This window comes from Sipha flava, unplaced genomic scaffold (genome assembly GCF_003268045.1).
Source record: "Sipha flava isolate LNK unplaced genomic scaffold, YSA_version1 164_pilon_pilon, whole genome shotgun sequence".
NCBI classification, from domain to species: Eukaryota; Metazoa; Arthropoda; class Insecta; order Hemiptera; family Aphididae; genus Sipha; species Sipha flava.
The window spans coordinates 1,734,491-1,754,451 of record NW_020271825.1 but is presented as its reverse complement, the minus strand read 5'-3'; the positions used below and the strand labels follow the sequence as shown (position 1 = coordinate 1,754,451).

Below are 19,961 nucleotides of genomic sequence, written 5' to 3'. Positions count from 1 at the left end.
TTGGCATTATGCATATTGCCTATTCCACGATTGGCATTATGCATAATACCTAGGCAAAAATCGTATTATGTACATTGACACATACACACACACACACACACATATATATATATGTGTGTGTGTGTGTCATTAACAAGAGATAAATTTGTGATTTTATCTCTCAAATAAAATTATAAAATTTTTAATTTTTACAAATAACGGTTAAATATTTATTAAAAAACATGGTTTGATCTTTAAATATATTATTAAAATATTTGTTTATACATTTTATCTTATATATAATTAATGATTCTTACCAAATTACTTGAAAGCACAATTTTTTCTATTACTAAAAAGAAAGGAAAATTACATTTTTATATAATATGTTAATGAACGTGATTTTGTATTTTAAATGTACTATTACTTATTATAAATAAATTCATATAATTTAACATACCTGAAAAGTAAAATATGATGATAATTTATAATTTTAAAAAATTTAACAAAAATCAACGTAGTTGTATAAATATCTAAGATAGTCATTATTTTTTATCATCATCGATTATTCATTTCCTTAATTGTGTGTTTAAATGCACTTTTTTTGCTCATAAATAGACAAAGTATTGCTAAAATAAATAATTTAATGATTAATATTTCGATTTCGGGAAATCGGATAATATGCAAAAATAAAATTGTTTGACATCATCGATTGTCATTTCCTTGGAATAATATAATAATAATTGTAACTGAAAAAGTCTCTTCTACAAACGCCAAGCCATAAATGTCGCATTCGCCCTTCACTAGTGTACTCCGTTCCATTGGGTTTTACATTCAAACACAATATGTAACTGGGAAGACCGTACAATTGTTTCATGGTACACATATATAATTATTAATTATTATAAAGTTATACAATACACCATATGAGTATAGTATTACTATTTATCAAAAAAATGAGGTGTGCCCATTTATAGAAACATGTTTTTTTTAGTCCAGGAAAATAGTTCTTAATTTAAACAATAATTTATAAGGACGATTTGACAGCTACGTACCAAAACTACGTAATTTAATCAATTTTGTAAATTTTACTTTATGTTAAAAATAACATTGATAACGTAAGTAAGTTGTACAGTATACAATGTATACACTGTAAAATCGATTGTAGTGTACAATACACTGTTATACGGTTAAATCGTAATATCAAAACCTCATAACTAGAAGTTGAAAAAAAAAAAATTCTTAAGTCAAGTTACGAAGTTTTATCATAATCCTAATATCATATCATTAAAAATGAAAAAATACGTATAACGGGTACTTATTATTGAAATTCTTATATAAAGTTATTAAATTAACAGTGTACGCATTTATATTTATATATTGAGGGTGATTTATTCAAGCTCTATAATAACATATAATACAATTATTATTCTAAATAATATTTTAACATAACGAATGACTGCGTTGTCTAATATTTTATTTTATGGAAAATTTCAAAATATTTTGTTTAAAATCGAGATTGTATTAATTAGCAATGCTTGAATTGGAAAAAGTTGAGTAGAGGAGCTCAGTCCAACGATTTAAAAACTGCGTTCCACGAGCGAAATTATTTAACACAGATACGGGGGGGGGGGGCTTTTTTTTACACGTGTCTACATACATATGTACATATTAATAAATCGTGATTTTATAATTGTCTAGTCCAGCGTTTCCCAAACTAGTTATTTTATTTAATTTAATATTCTCTATAATATTTAGCAAAATATACCTACTTAGTAATTATAATTATACTTAAAAGATATATTATTAGTAATATATTAAATGTAATTAAAGAACTTCTATGGACATACATGGCTAATTTTGTATTTTTGGTAAACCATTAGAAAATAAATGTTTTATGTATTATATTCGTAAATGGTTCAATTTTTTTTTTTTTTGTCAAGGTATGATTATTTAAATATTTTATATAGTACGTAGTAACGGAAAAATAAACATGTTAATATGTAATAATAATAAAAATATACTATGAGTAAAGTGGTCTTTTGACTCGAGAAAAAATGATTTTAAATAACTTATCACAAAAGTGTTTTTAAAAATATTCTACCAGATTTTTTTGATAAAAACGAAAAAATTTTATAAGATTATTAGGAAAATACGTGTTTATAATTATTCTCTAATAGGCCGTAAAAGATGAGTTTGTCAACTGTTGTTACCATAACTTTACTGTAAAGCATTTTTCTTGACCGGTTATTGCACGGATGTTGCCATATCATTTTGTACACCACTTAACACTTAAAGAAAGACGAATCGGTATTTTCTAGTCGAAATGTTAACGAATGTTTTTAAAATTATATTTACGACTTCACTTATATATTATATAAGTAAATACATGCAATGCAGGCACAGGTATCTCGTTTTGATAGTAAAAATGTTGAACGTTAAACGATATGGTAAAACGATCGTATTCGTGCGGTGATCTAGAAAAAAACATGATAATTATTACTATTAGGTATAACGCGGATGAATCGAAATAGATATTATTATAATACGGTTGTTTCGGGGCAATTTTTTCCCCTTTTTTTTTCCAGAAGAACTGGAATCGAGTCATAATAATTTATATTGTTATTGTTGCGTCTTACGCGATCCATACTTATACGTCCGAGTTCGTTTCGCTCGTGTGTACGGAGATTGGTTTTCGTATGACTTGCGAGAAAAAAAAATCATATTCGTCGTGTACACCACACCGGCTAGAGGGTGACTTTACATTACATGTGCGTGCGTACGAGTGGTACGCGCGCGCGTGCGGGTGAGAGCTGCGACTATCCGAGTCACGAGGAATGCAGTGGGATTCGTCGCTGATAAGAGAAGTGTATTTCGTACACGTTGTACGTTCTGTAGAAGTCGCATAGGCTCGTACAACCTCCGGGCCTGACGTAGGGCCCCGTAGGAGTTGGCGAAGGACGGCCCGCGACGCAATCGCCAACGTTTCCAGACAGACACACCGGTTAGTATCCATAGCGCTTCATCGGGCGACGGTTATACATATCGCTACCAAACGCTTCGACATCTGTAATATTATATTCGTTTCGTAATTTATTTATTCGTTTATTTATTTCGCTGAACAAACCAACAAAATATCTGCGATCCCTGCGAGACAGGTTAGAAACGCAGAGCGTATTTATACATTTGTATATTTATATTTTATTTTATCCAGCTTTAACTTAGTCGATTAACTTTTTTTTTTCATATATTAACACGTTAACATATAATTTAACTGTGATTTAATTTTTTTTAATAATTAACGACACGGATTTTCAAATGTGCTTCTTCGTATACGAATTAAGATAATATCTATTAACATCGGAATAAATATTAAAGGTACTTATATATTTATATAATAAACACAAATATTATTATAACTTACTTATTTGGATGAATGTCGTACTAAACCATATTATTTATAAGTTAATAACGCTGATATAATTACATTTATTATTTATTTATCGAAAATGTACGAGTGTGTGAATATTTTTGTATCATATTTATTTATTCCAATGCGGAGAATAAATTAAAATTATTATAATATTTAGGGTCGAAGCGAAACGTATACATAAACAGAACGTGCGTATTTATAAATGAGAATAATTAAACATTTTTTTTTTTTTGATAAATAACGATCTCGAAGCAATGTTAATTGTTTTTTATATTTTATTTATTTTTAATTTTTATAGTCATTCTACTCGTGAAAATCCATTTAAATCTAACACACAAGAGTAGAATTTTTACAGGTTAAAGGTAGTAGAAAGAAAAAGTAATGCTTAGTCGCAAAATACCGCGTATAACCAGATGAGTCATTCCATTGTCCATAATCAGGAGGATTGTGTTACCAGTTTCTTTAGCGAAGGTTTAATAGTCATATTGTGTATTTCCGATTTTTTTTCCCGAGGATTCATATGATTTATTATCAAGCAAACATGAATTGAATGATACTATGAGGTCCTTTTAGTATCGATACAATACATTTCACTTTGGTTATCTTCGGTGTTCTAAGTCCCTTATATTATATACCTATTTAAAGATTTTTCAAAATAAAAAATCTAGATAAATAAAGTATTTATTATCTTATTGAATTATTCATTAAATTACATATTATAATCTTTTCGTTGATAAGGTTTCATTCAATATTTGTAAATCTAAAAGAATCAATTAGTACTTATGAGTGCATTATATACTTAAGATGATCAATAAATTACAAATGTAATCTACTATTTATATTTAGAACTATTATTAAATAAAATAACAGGAGAATCATGTTTTCAATGGCAATTAAATAATAAAAATCCAAAATATTCTTTCTTTATTTTGGGAAATTTGAGTAATTAATTTATGTTTAAATGTATCATCATTCATCTCCACATGAGACATATAGATCGGATTACAGTATAGTAAACCGCTTTGTAAAGAATTTTACTAATGATAATATACCGATGATGATGCAATATACTTATTATGGGGTCTTATGTAGCGTGGTGGCAGTGTCCATAAATTTGAATAAAAATGAGATATCGTTTCTTGGAATGCAATGGGTGAATAATGCAACCAGTTTAGATTCTTCTTCGCGTTTTATATACGTATAGGTAGTTACTAATAAGCCGTATCGGCGGCGGACAATGTATACTATACACACGGACCTCTAAACACCAGTCTTATTTACCCGTCTTTATTCAAAAATGTAATCTTTATTTTCATTTCAGTTTTTAATCGTTGGATATTTCACATTTAACTAACTCAAGTAATAAAACGAAGTTTTTTTTTTTTATATATATCCGACTTTAAATCGAATCGTTGGATTTCATTGAATATAGTTTGACTGAAAAATTACGAGGTACAACTTTTTGTAAATTTGTTTCTATAACATTATTATCGCGGTATGTGACTTTTAAGAGAACGTGTTATTCATCAAGTTATGTTAGTTTATTAAAGTGAACAATAATTTACACACATTTTGACATTATGTATGCTATTACATTATCTTGTGCGTGTATTTTAGAAAAAAAGTGTTGTATAATTACATTTATAACAGTCAATAAATATTTTTATGATACAGGGTTTTATTTTTCGAGTTCATTACATTACGTGATTTCATAAACATTAAACTCACTAGTCATATATTTTCAACATTTGTAAAAAGTTGTAATTTCAATTCGTTTATGAACAGTATTCAATTATCTTACTTTCTAAACTATTTGACTATCCAAAATGACAAGCTTAGCTTATAAATTATTATACATGTTCATTGATATTATTATTGAATAGTCCTTGAAAATCTAAAATAATGTTATGGCAAAAAACACGCTAACATAGTTATAAACAAACTACATTAATAAATAACGTATAAATATTTATTTTTAATTATATATTAACTATAAAAACTTAGTGAACATTTAAAATATTATTAGCTAATATTATTTGCTAATCAGACAATTTTTAACGCGGTTATTATAAGTAAGTGTTACTTTGAATTACTATTATTTTTATACGTATAAAAAAATAAGTTTCAATACAAACTTTAAAAAAAATACACTTGAATTATCCATAAATATATATATAGTGATCTTTAACTGCGAAGTAATTACATTAAAAAAAATGTAACATTATTACGTTGATTTTATTAAAACTATGTTTTTAATTTAGAATTCATTTGTATTATTGAATTAAAATATATTTTCTCACGTTTAATACGTACTAATAATAGTTTATTTATATTTACAAGTTTTAGACACATAATTAACGTATTTAAATATCCCTAATAAACTGAAAATTAATAAAAGTATATGAAATAAAAATCACCTAAACATTGTTAAAAATTGCTAAAATGTGTCTTAAACAGTCACATAAGTGGATCTACATTTTTAGCCCCAAGAGTCACTTTCTCTCCATATCCAGTCTTATTATGTTAAACTGTTAACACATATCTTAACATACGTGATATGATATATCTGTATAAATAAAATTCATGAAATTATGAAATTCAATCAATATAAAAAAATATTTCGTATAGGGTGATTTTTAATTTTTAAATTTCCCAGGCAATAGATACATTTTTAATGACCCTAAGACAAAAACTACGAATTATGTATATTACAGAGATTTCTCATATATTTAATATGTACGTATATGTATATGTGCATGTATCTTATTTATTATTCGAAGAAGTTACAAATTGAATTGTATACATTTTGTTTTTAATTATAATACTATTGTTAGTTCATGTGAAATAATACGATAATTACAATGATATCCAGTTGTTTTTAATTAATTATTTCAATTTTATTTTAATCGTATTAAAAGTAATTTTTTTCATTTGTCTTATTCGTGAGAAATATTTTTGGTAGGTATTAAAAAGTTAAAAACTATTTTTAGAGCAACCCTTACAAAAACTCTCTGGAAAATTTGTACACGATCAAGTTTTGATATAGGAATTCTGGGTAGCGTGTTTTCAAATTTTTTGTAGGAGGATGGGGTTTATAGTTTTTTTTTTTTAAACAAGTGTTTTATATAACATAAATAATACATATAAGGTATGAATTAATCATTATATTATTCTATTAATATTTAAATTTAAATGAAGAGTTACTTACAACCACATAGTATAAATTAATGATTTCTTTCTTTGTATTATCTTAGCAAGTAATTATTTATTTTTGAACCTTTTTTTTCTTTCAAAAATACATCGTTGGGAATTCTTATAATAATCATTAAGTAAAGTTTTTTCTTTGATTTTATTTATTGACTTAAAATTCAATACTACAGAAAACGTTATCACAGAGGGTATGAGTAAAAACCGAAAAAAATTGGTTTCCTTAATCAGTCTTGTATGATCTTTCAACATACATATTCTAAACAAGTATAGTTTGGTATTATTTTTTCCATACGGTCTGGTTTGACTGTACATAGGTATAGTTACATAACTAAACTATAGTGTACGCATTACGCCTATAAGACTACTTGCTTAGCCTTTTTATATCCACATTCTGTTCCCGACCAATTTTAATTTCCGAAATGTTAATTCATTTTTAAAATTATGTAATTTAAGTATATTACCTATATTATTTGCTCATTCAATAGAACACCATGACGTTACATTTAAAGAGAAAGAAAATTGTTAGTTATGAATTTCCCTATAAGTCTGGACTAATCAATGGTAATAATGTAATAGAAACCGATACTACTTAAGTACCAGCCACTGGCATTTAGCCTTAAGTATTAATAATAATCATAATTAATTAATGGTGTATTACTGTTGCCAATATAGGTATCGTAAATCAATTGTGTATTGTTTATTATTAATATGTTATAAAAAAAAAAAATCTATTCAATCATTTAAAATCAAAACACATTTTTCCCTGCTCTCTTATATTGTAATCAATGAATGACACAAAGAATATTTATTCTATGAGAAATACATTTATAGAAAATTATTCAGGATTATCGGTTGAGAAATATATTCAACATATTGATGATAAGATAAATCGATGTATATAAATCGTAATATCGTACAAGTATAATAATTTGTTTTTTTATGTATTTCGTGTTGGAAAAAAATAAATCTGTTAACGAGTTTAAAAAAAAAAATTTGAAACTTATGCTGGTTTATTTGGGTTTATGTTTTGTTTCTTTGACATTTGTGTACCCAGCATTAGATTTACTGATTACTTTTTACGTATCACTTATTGGTGAAGAACGTAAAAAATTGAACGCTATTAAATATTTGTATTTTAATGTGAATTATTCGTACTAAAACTTGATAGTAATCGAATTTAAAATATACAAAATACTCTAAAGAAAACTTGGACAATTGTTTCTATTGTAAGATTTCTGTATGTTCTAGTGCTGATTAGTGAGTTTTTAATAAGACCGGTTAGTTTAAAACAAAAATCAATAGTATTCATTACGTTATATGCTTAATGAACGGACAATATATTCTATTGTATGTTACAATTCTATTATTATGCTACTATACTTATAAGATGTGCTATACTCCTAGACTCTAAAAAAATTGTACTTAAAATATACTAAAATAAATTTATCCTCAATCGAAATAATAAAATTGAAATTAATTGTATCAAATAATATGAGAAACGAAAAAGAAAAATAAACAGTTTATAATGTCTATAATTCTTTAGTTGGACATTGAATTAAATGTATTTTAATCTTTTTTACAATCACATTCTTTCGTCATAAAACATTTAATTTTAGTAAATTTGTGTATTTTTAACATAATTTTACGTTTTATTTTTTCATAAATAACAAAAGTTCAATTTTTTAAAAAAAATTTTAAATATATAAGAAAAAATCTTTTACTTAAATTAATAGTCTAAATTATGTGTACTAGATATGATTAAATATTTGTGTTTTTAACATTGTTCCGTTTATAGAGTCGCAAAAATCTAGTCTTGTGGTAGTTTTAAATTTTATTGGTCCAATATTAATATTTATTATAGATACTATAATGATACAACAATACGCCACCCTCACGTCTATAACAATGATAATTTTATAATTTTATAATAATTTGATAAGATGGTATAATTTATTGAGACTACACATGTTTGTACTTACATTAATATTTTTTAAATTTTCTTTTATTTTTCAATAATTTCAACATATTATTTAAACGTATCATAACCTTTTTCATATTTTCCAACACTACATCGTTTTAGGTAATTGGCGTAGCAATAAATATTTATCCCCATAAACGGCTTGTTTTCAATTTTATCAAGCTATACATAACCACTTAATTTACTTCAATTCAATTAATTTTGATTGCTGAATAACTTAAAATTTTTCTTCAAATGACAACTCATGCATGTTATTTATGAACTAGTGTTTGCTACGTTTTCATTCGACATTATTTAAATCATTGGTTTTTAACTTTTCATTGACATTCAAATAATTATCATTTTAAACCATGATAATATTTCATTGATAAGAATATAATTATATTAAAAAAGAAAATGTTATTATTTCTAAACAATTTAGTTATTTTCTCTATTATTTTACATTGTGAATATTTGTTTGTTTTAGTGTTAAAAAATATAATTTGCATTATATTATATTCAATATATATTTAATAAATTATAATGAATGTATTTAAAGTAAAATATTACGATTACTTAGTATATTTCGTATAAAGGTAAAAATGTAATTAGAAATTAAAAATGAAATAAAATTTAAGAATAGTAAGTTTACCGGTATTTATAAGCTTTTTTTATGGATCTAATAATACATTTTTTCTCGATGAAAAATAGCGTAATAATAACAAAATTATTTTTTCTATAATATACAATTTTTTTTTATGCCTTTTTTTTTTGTGGAGATATAATTTTTTACATAGTATTATGACAAAACTGTGACAAGGAGCGTGTGACATGTGATTTTAACATAATGTATTCATTCACGGTTTGAGTAAAGTAAACACTATATTTTTAAATCATAAAAACGAATAAATACATAATTAAATAAATTTAATTGTTGACGGTATTTTCGTTTAATTCTTTGAAGGTTTTGTGCAATAACGATTATTTCAATTACATTGAAACTTCAAATGTTTGGCAATAGTTATGGTTAGAATCTCCTATACATTATTTTATCTGCATCATTTTTATAGTATTAACAATGAAATTATTTTTTTAAGTAAGAATAACAAAAGTATTGTGTATTGCGTTTAATGTTAATAACAAAAGCAATTAACTCGTTAACGCAGTTTCGTATACGTGATTACTTTAATAGTTTAATAATATTGTAAACACCTGTACTTTAGGAGTATTATTATGGAAGAATTCCTCTATCGAACACAACGCGATCTGACTCACACTGTCGCCGATAACGTTAATAATAGGTACATTACAGGTCCATAATCGGAGCGTATGTGTGCATAATTCCTTCGTAGTTGTACCAATATAAACTTGCTTATGACATTGTTTTGAATTGGTGTAAATTTATTTACACACACACACATACGTACGCACGCACTAAGTATGCAATAGTAGCGTACAAGAGATGCGATTCATCAATCCCAACGATTATTTGCTGTAGGTATCTACTCATACCGAAAATAAACAATTGTTAATTTCTGCTAAACCGTTCAATATAATTTACATACATAATATACATGCAATATAACGTACATTATAGATTTCGCGGGCACTCACAACAACTGTCCACATTAATATAGTGGTCGCACGTAGGTGGATTTTTTTTATTATAATTTTATTTTTCTTCTCCTTTATTTTTATTATTTTTATTCTATTCGACGTCGCACATTTGATGTTCTATACTTACAATGACTCACGAAGCTTTTTAAAATTGTATATAATATATATGTTTATTGGGAAGTATGTTGTCCGATAAGTACTTTCATTGCAATAAAAAGTTTTTGATTCATCATTTTTGTACGTTAAACAAGAGAAGATAATTTTATTTTTCTAAAATAGGAATCGTACACATCATTCGTCATAATTCAATTGAATAACAATTAATTAATAACATCTATTATATTGTTTATACATATGCTTCAATACACAAACATATCTACATAGAATGTGTAAATTACTATTCTAAAAAGTTGTAAAATATAAATGTAAAACCATAAAAATGAACTATAACTATAACTGTAACTATTTCCACATAAATAATTATTCTATTATCGGTCATAGTCTAAACATGTAGTGATCACATTAACTATGATCCTTCTACTCTACCCCCGCATTTCATCCAGTCATATGGACAATAATTAATCATTTATAATTTTTATGCTATTATAATAATGATAATATATTATACATTAACTCTTTATAATTATTCTGTTCATACTTATCTTTTTATGGTTGACAACATTTGTGTTGTCTGTTATATATTTAAATAATTATAAAACGTTATACGCATTTGTATAAGATTTATAAGAACGTTAAAATATTTTGTTAAGTAAAGCCAAGAAAATATAATATACCTACTATTGTAATATATGTATTGTGTTATTATAGTATATAGTTAACATAAAAAATAAGTACTGTAGCAGTATAAAAACATCACATTTCTCATAATGGCATGCGATTGTATTTGCATGTACTGAAATTTGTTAAAAATGTATCTATATCCTATGATTCTTGTCTTATAAATATTATTATTATACAATGCTCAGCCTAGTTAAATAAATACTTAATTAAGCTTAATATTTAATTTCACAACTCAGACACGTAACTCAGACACTTATTATAACTTATTAATATAAAATGTTTATTAATTTTTGACCGCATATCATTTACACGGTGTATTATTTTGAAAATACAATTTAAACAATTTTTATTAACAAAATATGAGTTACTTAAAAATATTTTCTCAGTGCATTTGAATTTTATAGATTATAATTTAAAGTTAACTATACGAGTATAAAGTATTAAAATGTCCGTCTTTTAACTAAACTCTTGATAATTATTTTATCCATTATACTAAATAATGCCTCAATCACCGCAACATAGAAATCGTGGGTTTCGTTGATTTAATTTAAGTAAAAAACTAACAGCCATGTGCTGGGCGGATTATTCATATTGGTACTTAACATAAAAATGCGTGGGTTTGGTCAATTTGACATCAAGTTAGATACATTAGATACACATTTATAACCATTATATGAAAATCAAAACTATCAATAATAAATAAACTGTATAACTTCTGAATAACAAATATGGATATTTTATCCCTTTGCAAATATTAGGAATCATTGGCATATTAAACGGAATGTATTCGAATTGAGGTCTAGGCCGTTGTACTTACAATGTTCTCGGTTAAAAACTACTTCCTTGTAAGGAAATCCTCGGGGTCTCGTAACATATATCGATATTGTTTGGTGCTAAATGTCTTTTCGTACTACAACACTATTTAAGCTATCAAGGACAGACAGTTTACTACTACCAAAGCGTATGGGAATGACCTAGATTGTCTACCATAGGTTGACAATCGCCGAATCTTCAGATAACGTGTGACGTACAGCTACGAACAGCAATAATTAAATTATTTATTATAAGAAGAGTTGATAGAAAGTGGTGCTTGAATTTAATTATTATTTTTATACCAAACTGCCTACTCAATATTATAGTGTCAAAAAAAAAGTGTTTACGGCCCTGAATTTCTCTTTTTGCAAATAACTGTTCTCCCACATTTATTCGTTATATCTGTGTAGGTTGAACATTTCTTGAAATCTTTATAGCAGTCTACATTCGATAGGTTTTCTATTATTATTTAAAAATGATAAATTATCAAAGAACTGCATACAAGACGATAAAAAGTAAAATAAAATGCATGTTTGTAATTAAAAGTAATATGACCAATATTATTATGTCTATTTTTGGAGTTAAGCCATGTGAATACAAGGCCATATTATGCTTAATTTTATTCTTATTACCACTACTGTCTAAAATGTTAACCAACTTTTCCGTTTATGGAGTATGGCGCTGATGATGATTTACAACGAAAACTTGTTTATAGGGGAAATATTGTACATACCCACTATAACCATAAATAGAATCGTTGTCACTTCTTGTTTTATTGTTAAATATTTTATGTGTACGATTCGTAAAACCAAAAAAATAAATATTTAAACCTATGTTTAGTAATTATGTATTTTTAATAGCAGGTTATTGAACGCTATTGAACATCATGGCGACCGAAGTAGGATCGGATATTGCACTTATACAAGATGAAGATGTGTTGCGCAGAATGGTAGTATATTTTCAAGTCAAAATATAATTAAACTTTGTTTAAAACTAATAGTTTTTTATTTTTTTTAATTTTTAATTTTTTTTTTTTTTTTTTTGTAGTGGATACAAACTGAAGATTTTGGCAAGAAAAAAGAGATTCGCGTGAGGATGTATAAGCTTCGGGAAAAACGATTAAAAGATTTGTACACAAATACGTCAGGTGTAACGGCTCAAACAGAAACTACGTCTAAGCGCTCATCAGCCCGAACACACACGGAATCTATTACAGATCAAGGATTTATGACCATGAAAACTAAAGAGATACGAGATTCCGAATCACCAACAGAAGATTATCAACGACAATCTAATACCAATAAAAATTATTATGTTTCATCGCAAAGTGACGATTCAGTCGACAATAAAGGAATAGTTCAAATGGAACTGATTAGTTCTAGAATAAGACCAAATGAAGAGTATATACATGATTCTATGAAACAAACGTCAATGTCAAGCTCTACTACTTCTAAATGGGAATCGTCACAAACTATTATTTCTGTATCAGAAGAAATTCAAAAAGCTGATGTAAATTTGAACTCCAAATTTATTGTTAACGAACAGAGTAACGACGACCGTCAGCTAACGTACGATACATCATTCAATCAATCAAACAATTCAAATGTTGAAAGCAAGATATTAGAATCAGTATCTACTAAAAACACTGATTGTATTGATAAAAGCCAATATTCAAATGACCATCAAAAAGTCATTGAAACATACACATCAAATAGCGATACATTTGAACCTGTATCAGAAAGTGTATTGAACAAGAACAATAAATACGTTGATAATACTTCTGCATCGGAAAATGTATCGATTAAAAACAATAAATATGTTGATAATACATATGCATCGGAAAATGTATCAAAAAAATATAATAAATACGTCGATAATGTGTCAGAAAATGTGTCGAACAAAAACAGTAAATGTGTAGATAATGCAAGTGTATCAGAATTTGTATCAAATAACGACAATACATTCGAAGATAATATTATAAACACATCAGAAAATGTATTGAACATAAACAGTAAATATATTGATAATACATATGTATCAGATAATTTATTAAATAAGGCCGAAAATGTCGAAATAACAACGGATAATAAAATTATAACTGAAATTCAAAAATTGGACTCTAATTTATCTATACCACATGAAAAGATCGATGTATCTACTAAATCAAATTTAACAGCGTCAAACGAAGAAAAAATATCAAAAAAAGTAGAAGATCAAATTAAAGATTCATCAAAAGAAAACATTGAAGGTCAATATACCACTACCTATCAACATTCTTATCAGCAACCAAAGATAAGTGTTGATTTAAGCCCATCACATGAAGCGTTTGCGCGGAGCTTACGATCAACACCCGAAAGATCTAGTCCTTCACCTTGCAAAGAACGATCTAGTCCAGAACGTAAATTTAAATCAGCCAGTCCAGAACGTAGATTTAAATCAGCCAGTCCCGAAAAATATAGAGTGTCACCAGAAAAATCAGCGAGTCCTCCTAAATTGCTTAAGTCGTCTACAAGACGAAAACTTTCGTCCACAAACACAAAAGATTTATCAAAAAAACGAGCTAATACGCCTACTCGATATGATTCTTCAGATGATTCTGATTGTTCTGGTGCAACTCATTGTACCTACGATAAGTATAAAGGTTACGATGCGAAGAGAAGTTTATTTAAAGAAGAAACAAAGATAACTTCAACAACAAAATATAGTCAAAAATCACCATCAGCAAGTCCGACACTAAGAGAAAAATCACCACCAAAAAGTCCGGCACAAAACGAAAAATCATCAAGTCCAGTGCGAAGACAAAATTCACCATCAAGTCCGGCACAAAGAGAAAAATCGCCATCAATAAGTTCGATAAAAAGACAAAAATCATTATCAAAAAGTCCGGTACAAAGACAAAAGTCACCATCAAAAAGTCCAATACCAAGAGAAAAATCTCCTGGGTATAGTAGTGATGGATCAGTTGGAAAAGAAGTAAGAAAGGCTTCGTTGATAACAAAACATAGTTCACATGAAAGTAGCCCTGAAAGAAGTGCTTTTAAACCAGTAAAACAATATGGAATATCTCAAGTTCAATCTAGTACTCAAAATGATAAAATCGATCTTATAACAGGAGAGGACAACATTTATACTAATAATTACTCGTCTAAAAATAAAATAGTAGATGTTAACAACTTAATTGAAGTTATTAAACCAGAAGCTACAATTTCTTTAAATAAAAATAAAAAAATAGAACTCATCCACGAAAATGTCAATAATACTTTGGAATCTAAAAATAAATCTATTCAAGAGCAGTTCATCATACATGAACAAGACTGTGAATTAGATGAGCAAATCGACAATGTTGAAGTAATAAGTGAACAGAAATATAATACTAAAATTAATAAAACAAGTAGGGAAAAATCACCTATAAAAATTATACAAAAGGGAAATAACCACGAGGATTTCATTGAAAACGAAAAATTAAATGTGGTAAATGAGACCATTAAAATAAATGATAGCATAGCTGTGAAACCTAGGGAAAAATCTCCAATAAAAGAAACAAAACCTATCCTGAAAGATACTAAAACATACCCAAATGTTAAGACTCCAGAAAAAATATCACACTTTCCTTATAATAAAACTATTACACCTACTAAAAGAACGACGATAGAAGTACCACTACCAGTAAAGAAAACTATACCTTCAAGTTTGGAAAAAATCTCTTCAAAGAAAAACCTTGTACATAAGGATTCAAAAAACAATATATCCAATAAAACTGTTAAAAAAGATTTGTCGAGAGAAAAAATTGATATTAAAATTACTAGAAACGAAAGTAAAACGTTAATACATAAGAACTCAAAAGATAGTATAACTTTAAAAACAGTAACTAATAAGCCCAGCCAAGAATTACTTATTGATAAAAAAACAACTATATCATTTAGAAATAAGGTAACAAACCCAGAAACTAAGCCCAAGAATCAAGAACCACTAAAAATGATTGAGAAAAAAGATTCTAAGACTAAATTAAAACCTATTAGTCCACAGTCTTCACAAAAAAAAATGGATATTATGAAATCAAGTACTGAAACGAAAACAACTATAGATTCTAAAAAGAATATTGGAAATATAAACTTAAAAAATAATACTTCTACAATTGTTTCTAAACCTAAGATATTGACTTCAGCCCAACCTAATATAAATGAAACTACACCAAGAAAAACAAAAAATTATTCTAAAACGATTTCAACAATAACTACAGATAAACCTCAAGTAAAAAAAACTACTACATCTAATTTAAATGAGACTGTAAAAGTTGAAGTGACTAGAAATGTAGAATTAAAATCTAAAGATTTAGAAGACGAGTTACCTCCAGATAATTTTGAAAGCGATACTGATTTGGACGATTCAACTGAAAAATCAAAATATATCAAAAATAATACATCAGACTCTGTATCATCTTCTTCATCTTCCGATGATGATAATGTAGATGAAAAAAAAATTAAGGAGCTAAATAATATAAGAATTGAAGCAGAAGAAGAATATGGTAAAAAAATGACAAACAAAGATGCATTGTTAAATGTTACTGTTCAATTGCCCCAATCATCTAGAGAATCGTCACCCGAGTATTCTGCAAGATTTGGCGGCCACCAATATTGTTCTGTATCAGATGATGCAAGTTTACCAAGATACGCTGATGTTGTGAGTGAACCAGAAGATGGTAATGATTATACATTAAATAGTAACAGATATGATATCGTGACAGACTTGGATGAAGATAGTAATGTAACAGTTGCTGATAGAGTTTTAAAGTTTTTGAATCAAGTAAACAAACAAGAAGATATAAAAAAGTCTGAAATACCTCAGAGTCCTCAAGCAGTAAGGAAAACAAAACAAATTTTTGAATCTATTGCAAAAGGTCAAGTTAAAGAAACCGATTTTATTCAAGAAGATACAAGCAAATCGGAAAAATCAAATACTGAAATTCACGTACAAGAAGATTTAACAAATATCAATAAAAAGCCTAATCTTTTGACTAGAAAAATTTCAGGAGCATCTGATTATAAAACTCGAAAAGAATTTTTTGAAAACGGAAAATCAAACAGTATACAAGCAAAAACAACAAATCTTTCCCCCAAAAAAATAACAAGAACGTCTTCTATAAAGGAAAGACGTGCTTCGTTTGAAGCTAAGGCCGATAAAAAAACACCATTGAAAGACAAAACAAATGTAACTAGAACAAGATCACCTGAGTCTAAGAATAGTTCTCCTGACCGAACAACCAAAAGTCCGTCGAAAGTCATTAAAACAGAAATATTCGACGTTAAAGTAAATGAAATCTATAAATCTAGAAATGTGACAGGATCCAATACTGTGAAAGATAGAACCACTACTTTCGAAGGAAATGAAATCACTCAAAAGTCGACTAAAGAAAATAAAACAACTCCTAGACATCAGTCTCCCAGTTCAGGTAGACCATCGGAAACCTGTAATAAACCATCTACATTTGTCAATACTGTAACTTCAAGCCAAATATCGTCTAAAACTGCTAGTCCAAATAGAAGCAAAAAAAGTCCAGAAAAAACAACAGTCGTTCTTACTACCAATAAATTCAATGAAAGTATAAACAGAAAAGTATTATCAAAAAGTCCAGAAAGAAAAGTCGTGGAAACTCCGGACAAAAATAAGCCTAAGAATTTTGAAAATGTAACATTGAAAACAAAAGAAGACACTAAGGAAAATCGCCATATTCAAGATACAACTGTATCATCCAGGCAACATTCAACTGTTACTTCCAAAACTGAATTTGGAATAACTACAAAAACTTCAACTACACCAAAAACTACATTAACAACGTCCAAATTAACTTCAGTTCCTAATGTTGACGATAAAGCAGAAATAGAGGACATTTTTGACTTACAAATTCTAGAATCTATGGTTAGTAAATTATTTCCATTTTATTAAATGTACGTATGATTTAACTATGTTAATCGTAATGTCCTTGTAAAAAATGCAATGACTAATAATAAAATTATAAACTTATTCTGCACTCCTTATAATATAAGGATACAATTATTTAAACAAACAATTAAATATTTGTATTTTTGTTGCCTGCTCTTGGCGCCGTGCAATTAAAAAAAGAGTAGTTTTCAAGTGATATTATCAAAAAAATCATCCAGATATAATATATAAGTTAATGCATTGAAAGCTAGTTAACATATTTATACAATTAATATATATATATATATATATATATATATATATATATAGTTATATAGTTAACATTCAAAAAATTGAAGAGTATTGAAAATAGTCAAATAGTTTCAAAAAATTTAAAAGTTTAAAAATTATCTATTTTTTTATAATGTTCTATTATTACGTTGTACAAGTAGTGTAATTTATTTTGATTCTTTTCGTCTTTTCTCATTTCTACTATATTTAAACAAAACTATAAAAAGGTTTGGTTGTTAGAGCAAACCGTATAAGTTCCTATTGAATTATAATTTTTTTTTTTTTTTTTTTAGCTGGAAAAAGCAGTGGGTTACGATCGCAGAAGTCGAATAAGAGCACAAAAACGAGTTGTTAAACGACAACAAGAATCAAAAACTGTAAATGAAACAACAGCTAAAACATGTGCATCGAAGGTAAATTATTTTATTTTATTATCATACAAAAATTTATATATATTATATAAATATTAATAATAATATTAATTACAGAACATTCAAAATACTGTGCCAGTTAAACACCAAAAACAAAGTAATGTCACCGTAGAAAAGACAGAGTATGTAAAAAAGACCGAAGTTCAAAAGCAAAGAAGTGTATCACCACAAAAATCATATATAAATCAAATTAGCAATTCTCGATCTCCTTCGCCACAAAAGACATTAAGGTTAGTTGAAGAAACTCGATCTCCATTGCCTCAAAAAATTTCAAGGTCAATTGAAAAGGCTCGATCTCCTTCACCCCAAAAAACTATTACACCAGTGGAAAAAGTTCGATCAGGTTCTCATCAAAAACCCAATACATCTGTTGAAAAATCTCGATCTCCCTCACCGAAAAAATCTGTAGTTAAGCAACAACTAGAGTCAAGATTGAACAAAAATGAAAAGTCTATCCGAAACTCAAGTACAACCACTACTTCAACAACAGTCACTACAACAACTAAAGTTAAATAATTTACATATTATATTTTATACATATCAGACAAAAGGTTGTTTTATGAATGCAAATTTAGACGATAACATTTTTTAGAAATTTAAAAGTTAGTTATATTTTTATATACACATATAAGCTAAAATTTTATATTTATATGTGTTATATCTTCTGATAAATTAAATACGAATTTTCCATGTCCAATTTGTACATATTTAGTCGCAATATAATAAGCAATATTGCATTCCATATTTGTGATTTTAGCAGAAGGTCAATAAAAAATTGAAAATTAGTAAATGGTTAATACTTGTAAATATATAAATAAATAAATAATTTATATATAGAAATAAATAAATATACCTGACAATGAATTTTCAATTCGATACCAGCTATACTTCACAAATACAACTTTAATTATACTTCAGGCATTTATTTATTTGTTAATTTATTTATTTATCCATTATTAATTATGGTGGTTTTGGTGATTTTATTGAATGCATTTGGTTAGTTAAATTCTTAAATTTCTAAATATTTTATAAGCAATGAAAAATACAAATGTATATCCTTGCTAGATTATTTAAAATCGGTTATGTAGGTATATTGATGGTATATTATTTCTTATAGAATGTATAATGTAATAAGATTTGAAAGCATATAATTAAAATACACAAATCTGCACAATTGAAATTTGAATCAATTTTAAATTTGATAGTTATATTAAATTATAACACCCAAGTATAATATTTATTCGTCTTCATTGATGACATAGAATTACAAAATATTAAGTGAACTTTATCCGGATGATTTACAATCATCTACTAGTAAATATGAGATTGATATTTATTATGAAGCGATTTATGTTTCAGTGGTGTTGGAACGAGAGATGAAATCTTAGCAAAATTAAATTTATTTCAGATGTGATACATTTTTATCTAAAAATAGAAATTTTTATTAATTAACGTTCATTATTGAAATATATCTTGAGTAATTTTTTTTATACTTTTAAATCTAAAATGAGTA

At 26.8% G+C, this 19,961-nt stretch overlaps 1 protein-coding gene across 7 annotated transcripts in view; it reads left to right on the top strand.

Annotated features, from left to right (window-relative positions):
- Positions 1 to 2,877: 2,877 nt before the first annotated feature.
- The window catches only part of LOC112679599 (calponin homology domain-containing protein DDB_G0272472-like), a 50,620-nt gene continuing 33,536 nt past the window's right edge, over positions 2,878 to 19,961 (top strand). For 3 of the 7 annotated variants that reach the window (XM_025549473.1, XM_025549468.1, XM_025549474.1), the window contains exons 1-5: positions 2,991 to 3,134; positions 12,668 to 12,756; positions 12,855 to 17,723; positions 18,311 to 18,430; positions 18,506 to 18,956. In XM_025549473.1, coding sequence (XP_025405258.1) covers positions 12,694 to 12,756; positions 12,855 to 17,723; positions 18,311 to 18,430; positions 18,506 to 18,956 — 5,503 coding nt within the window. In that variant the 5' untranslated portion in view covers positions 2,991 to 3,134; positions 12,668 to 12,693. The other 4 variants (XM_025549469.1, XM_025549472.1, XM_025549471.1 and 1 more) reach the window with 4 other exon arrangements.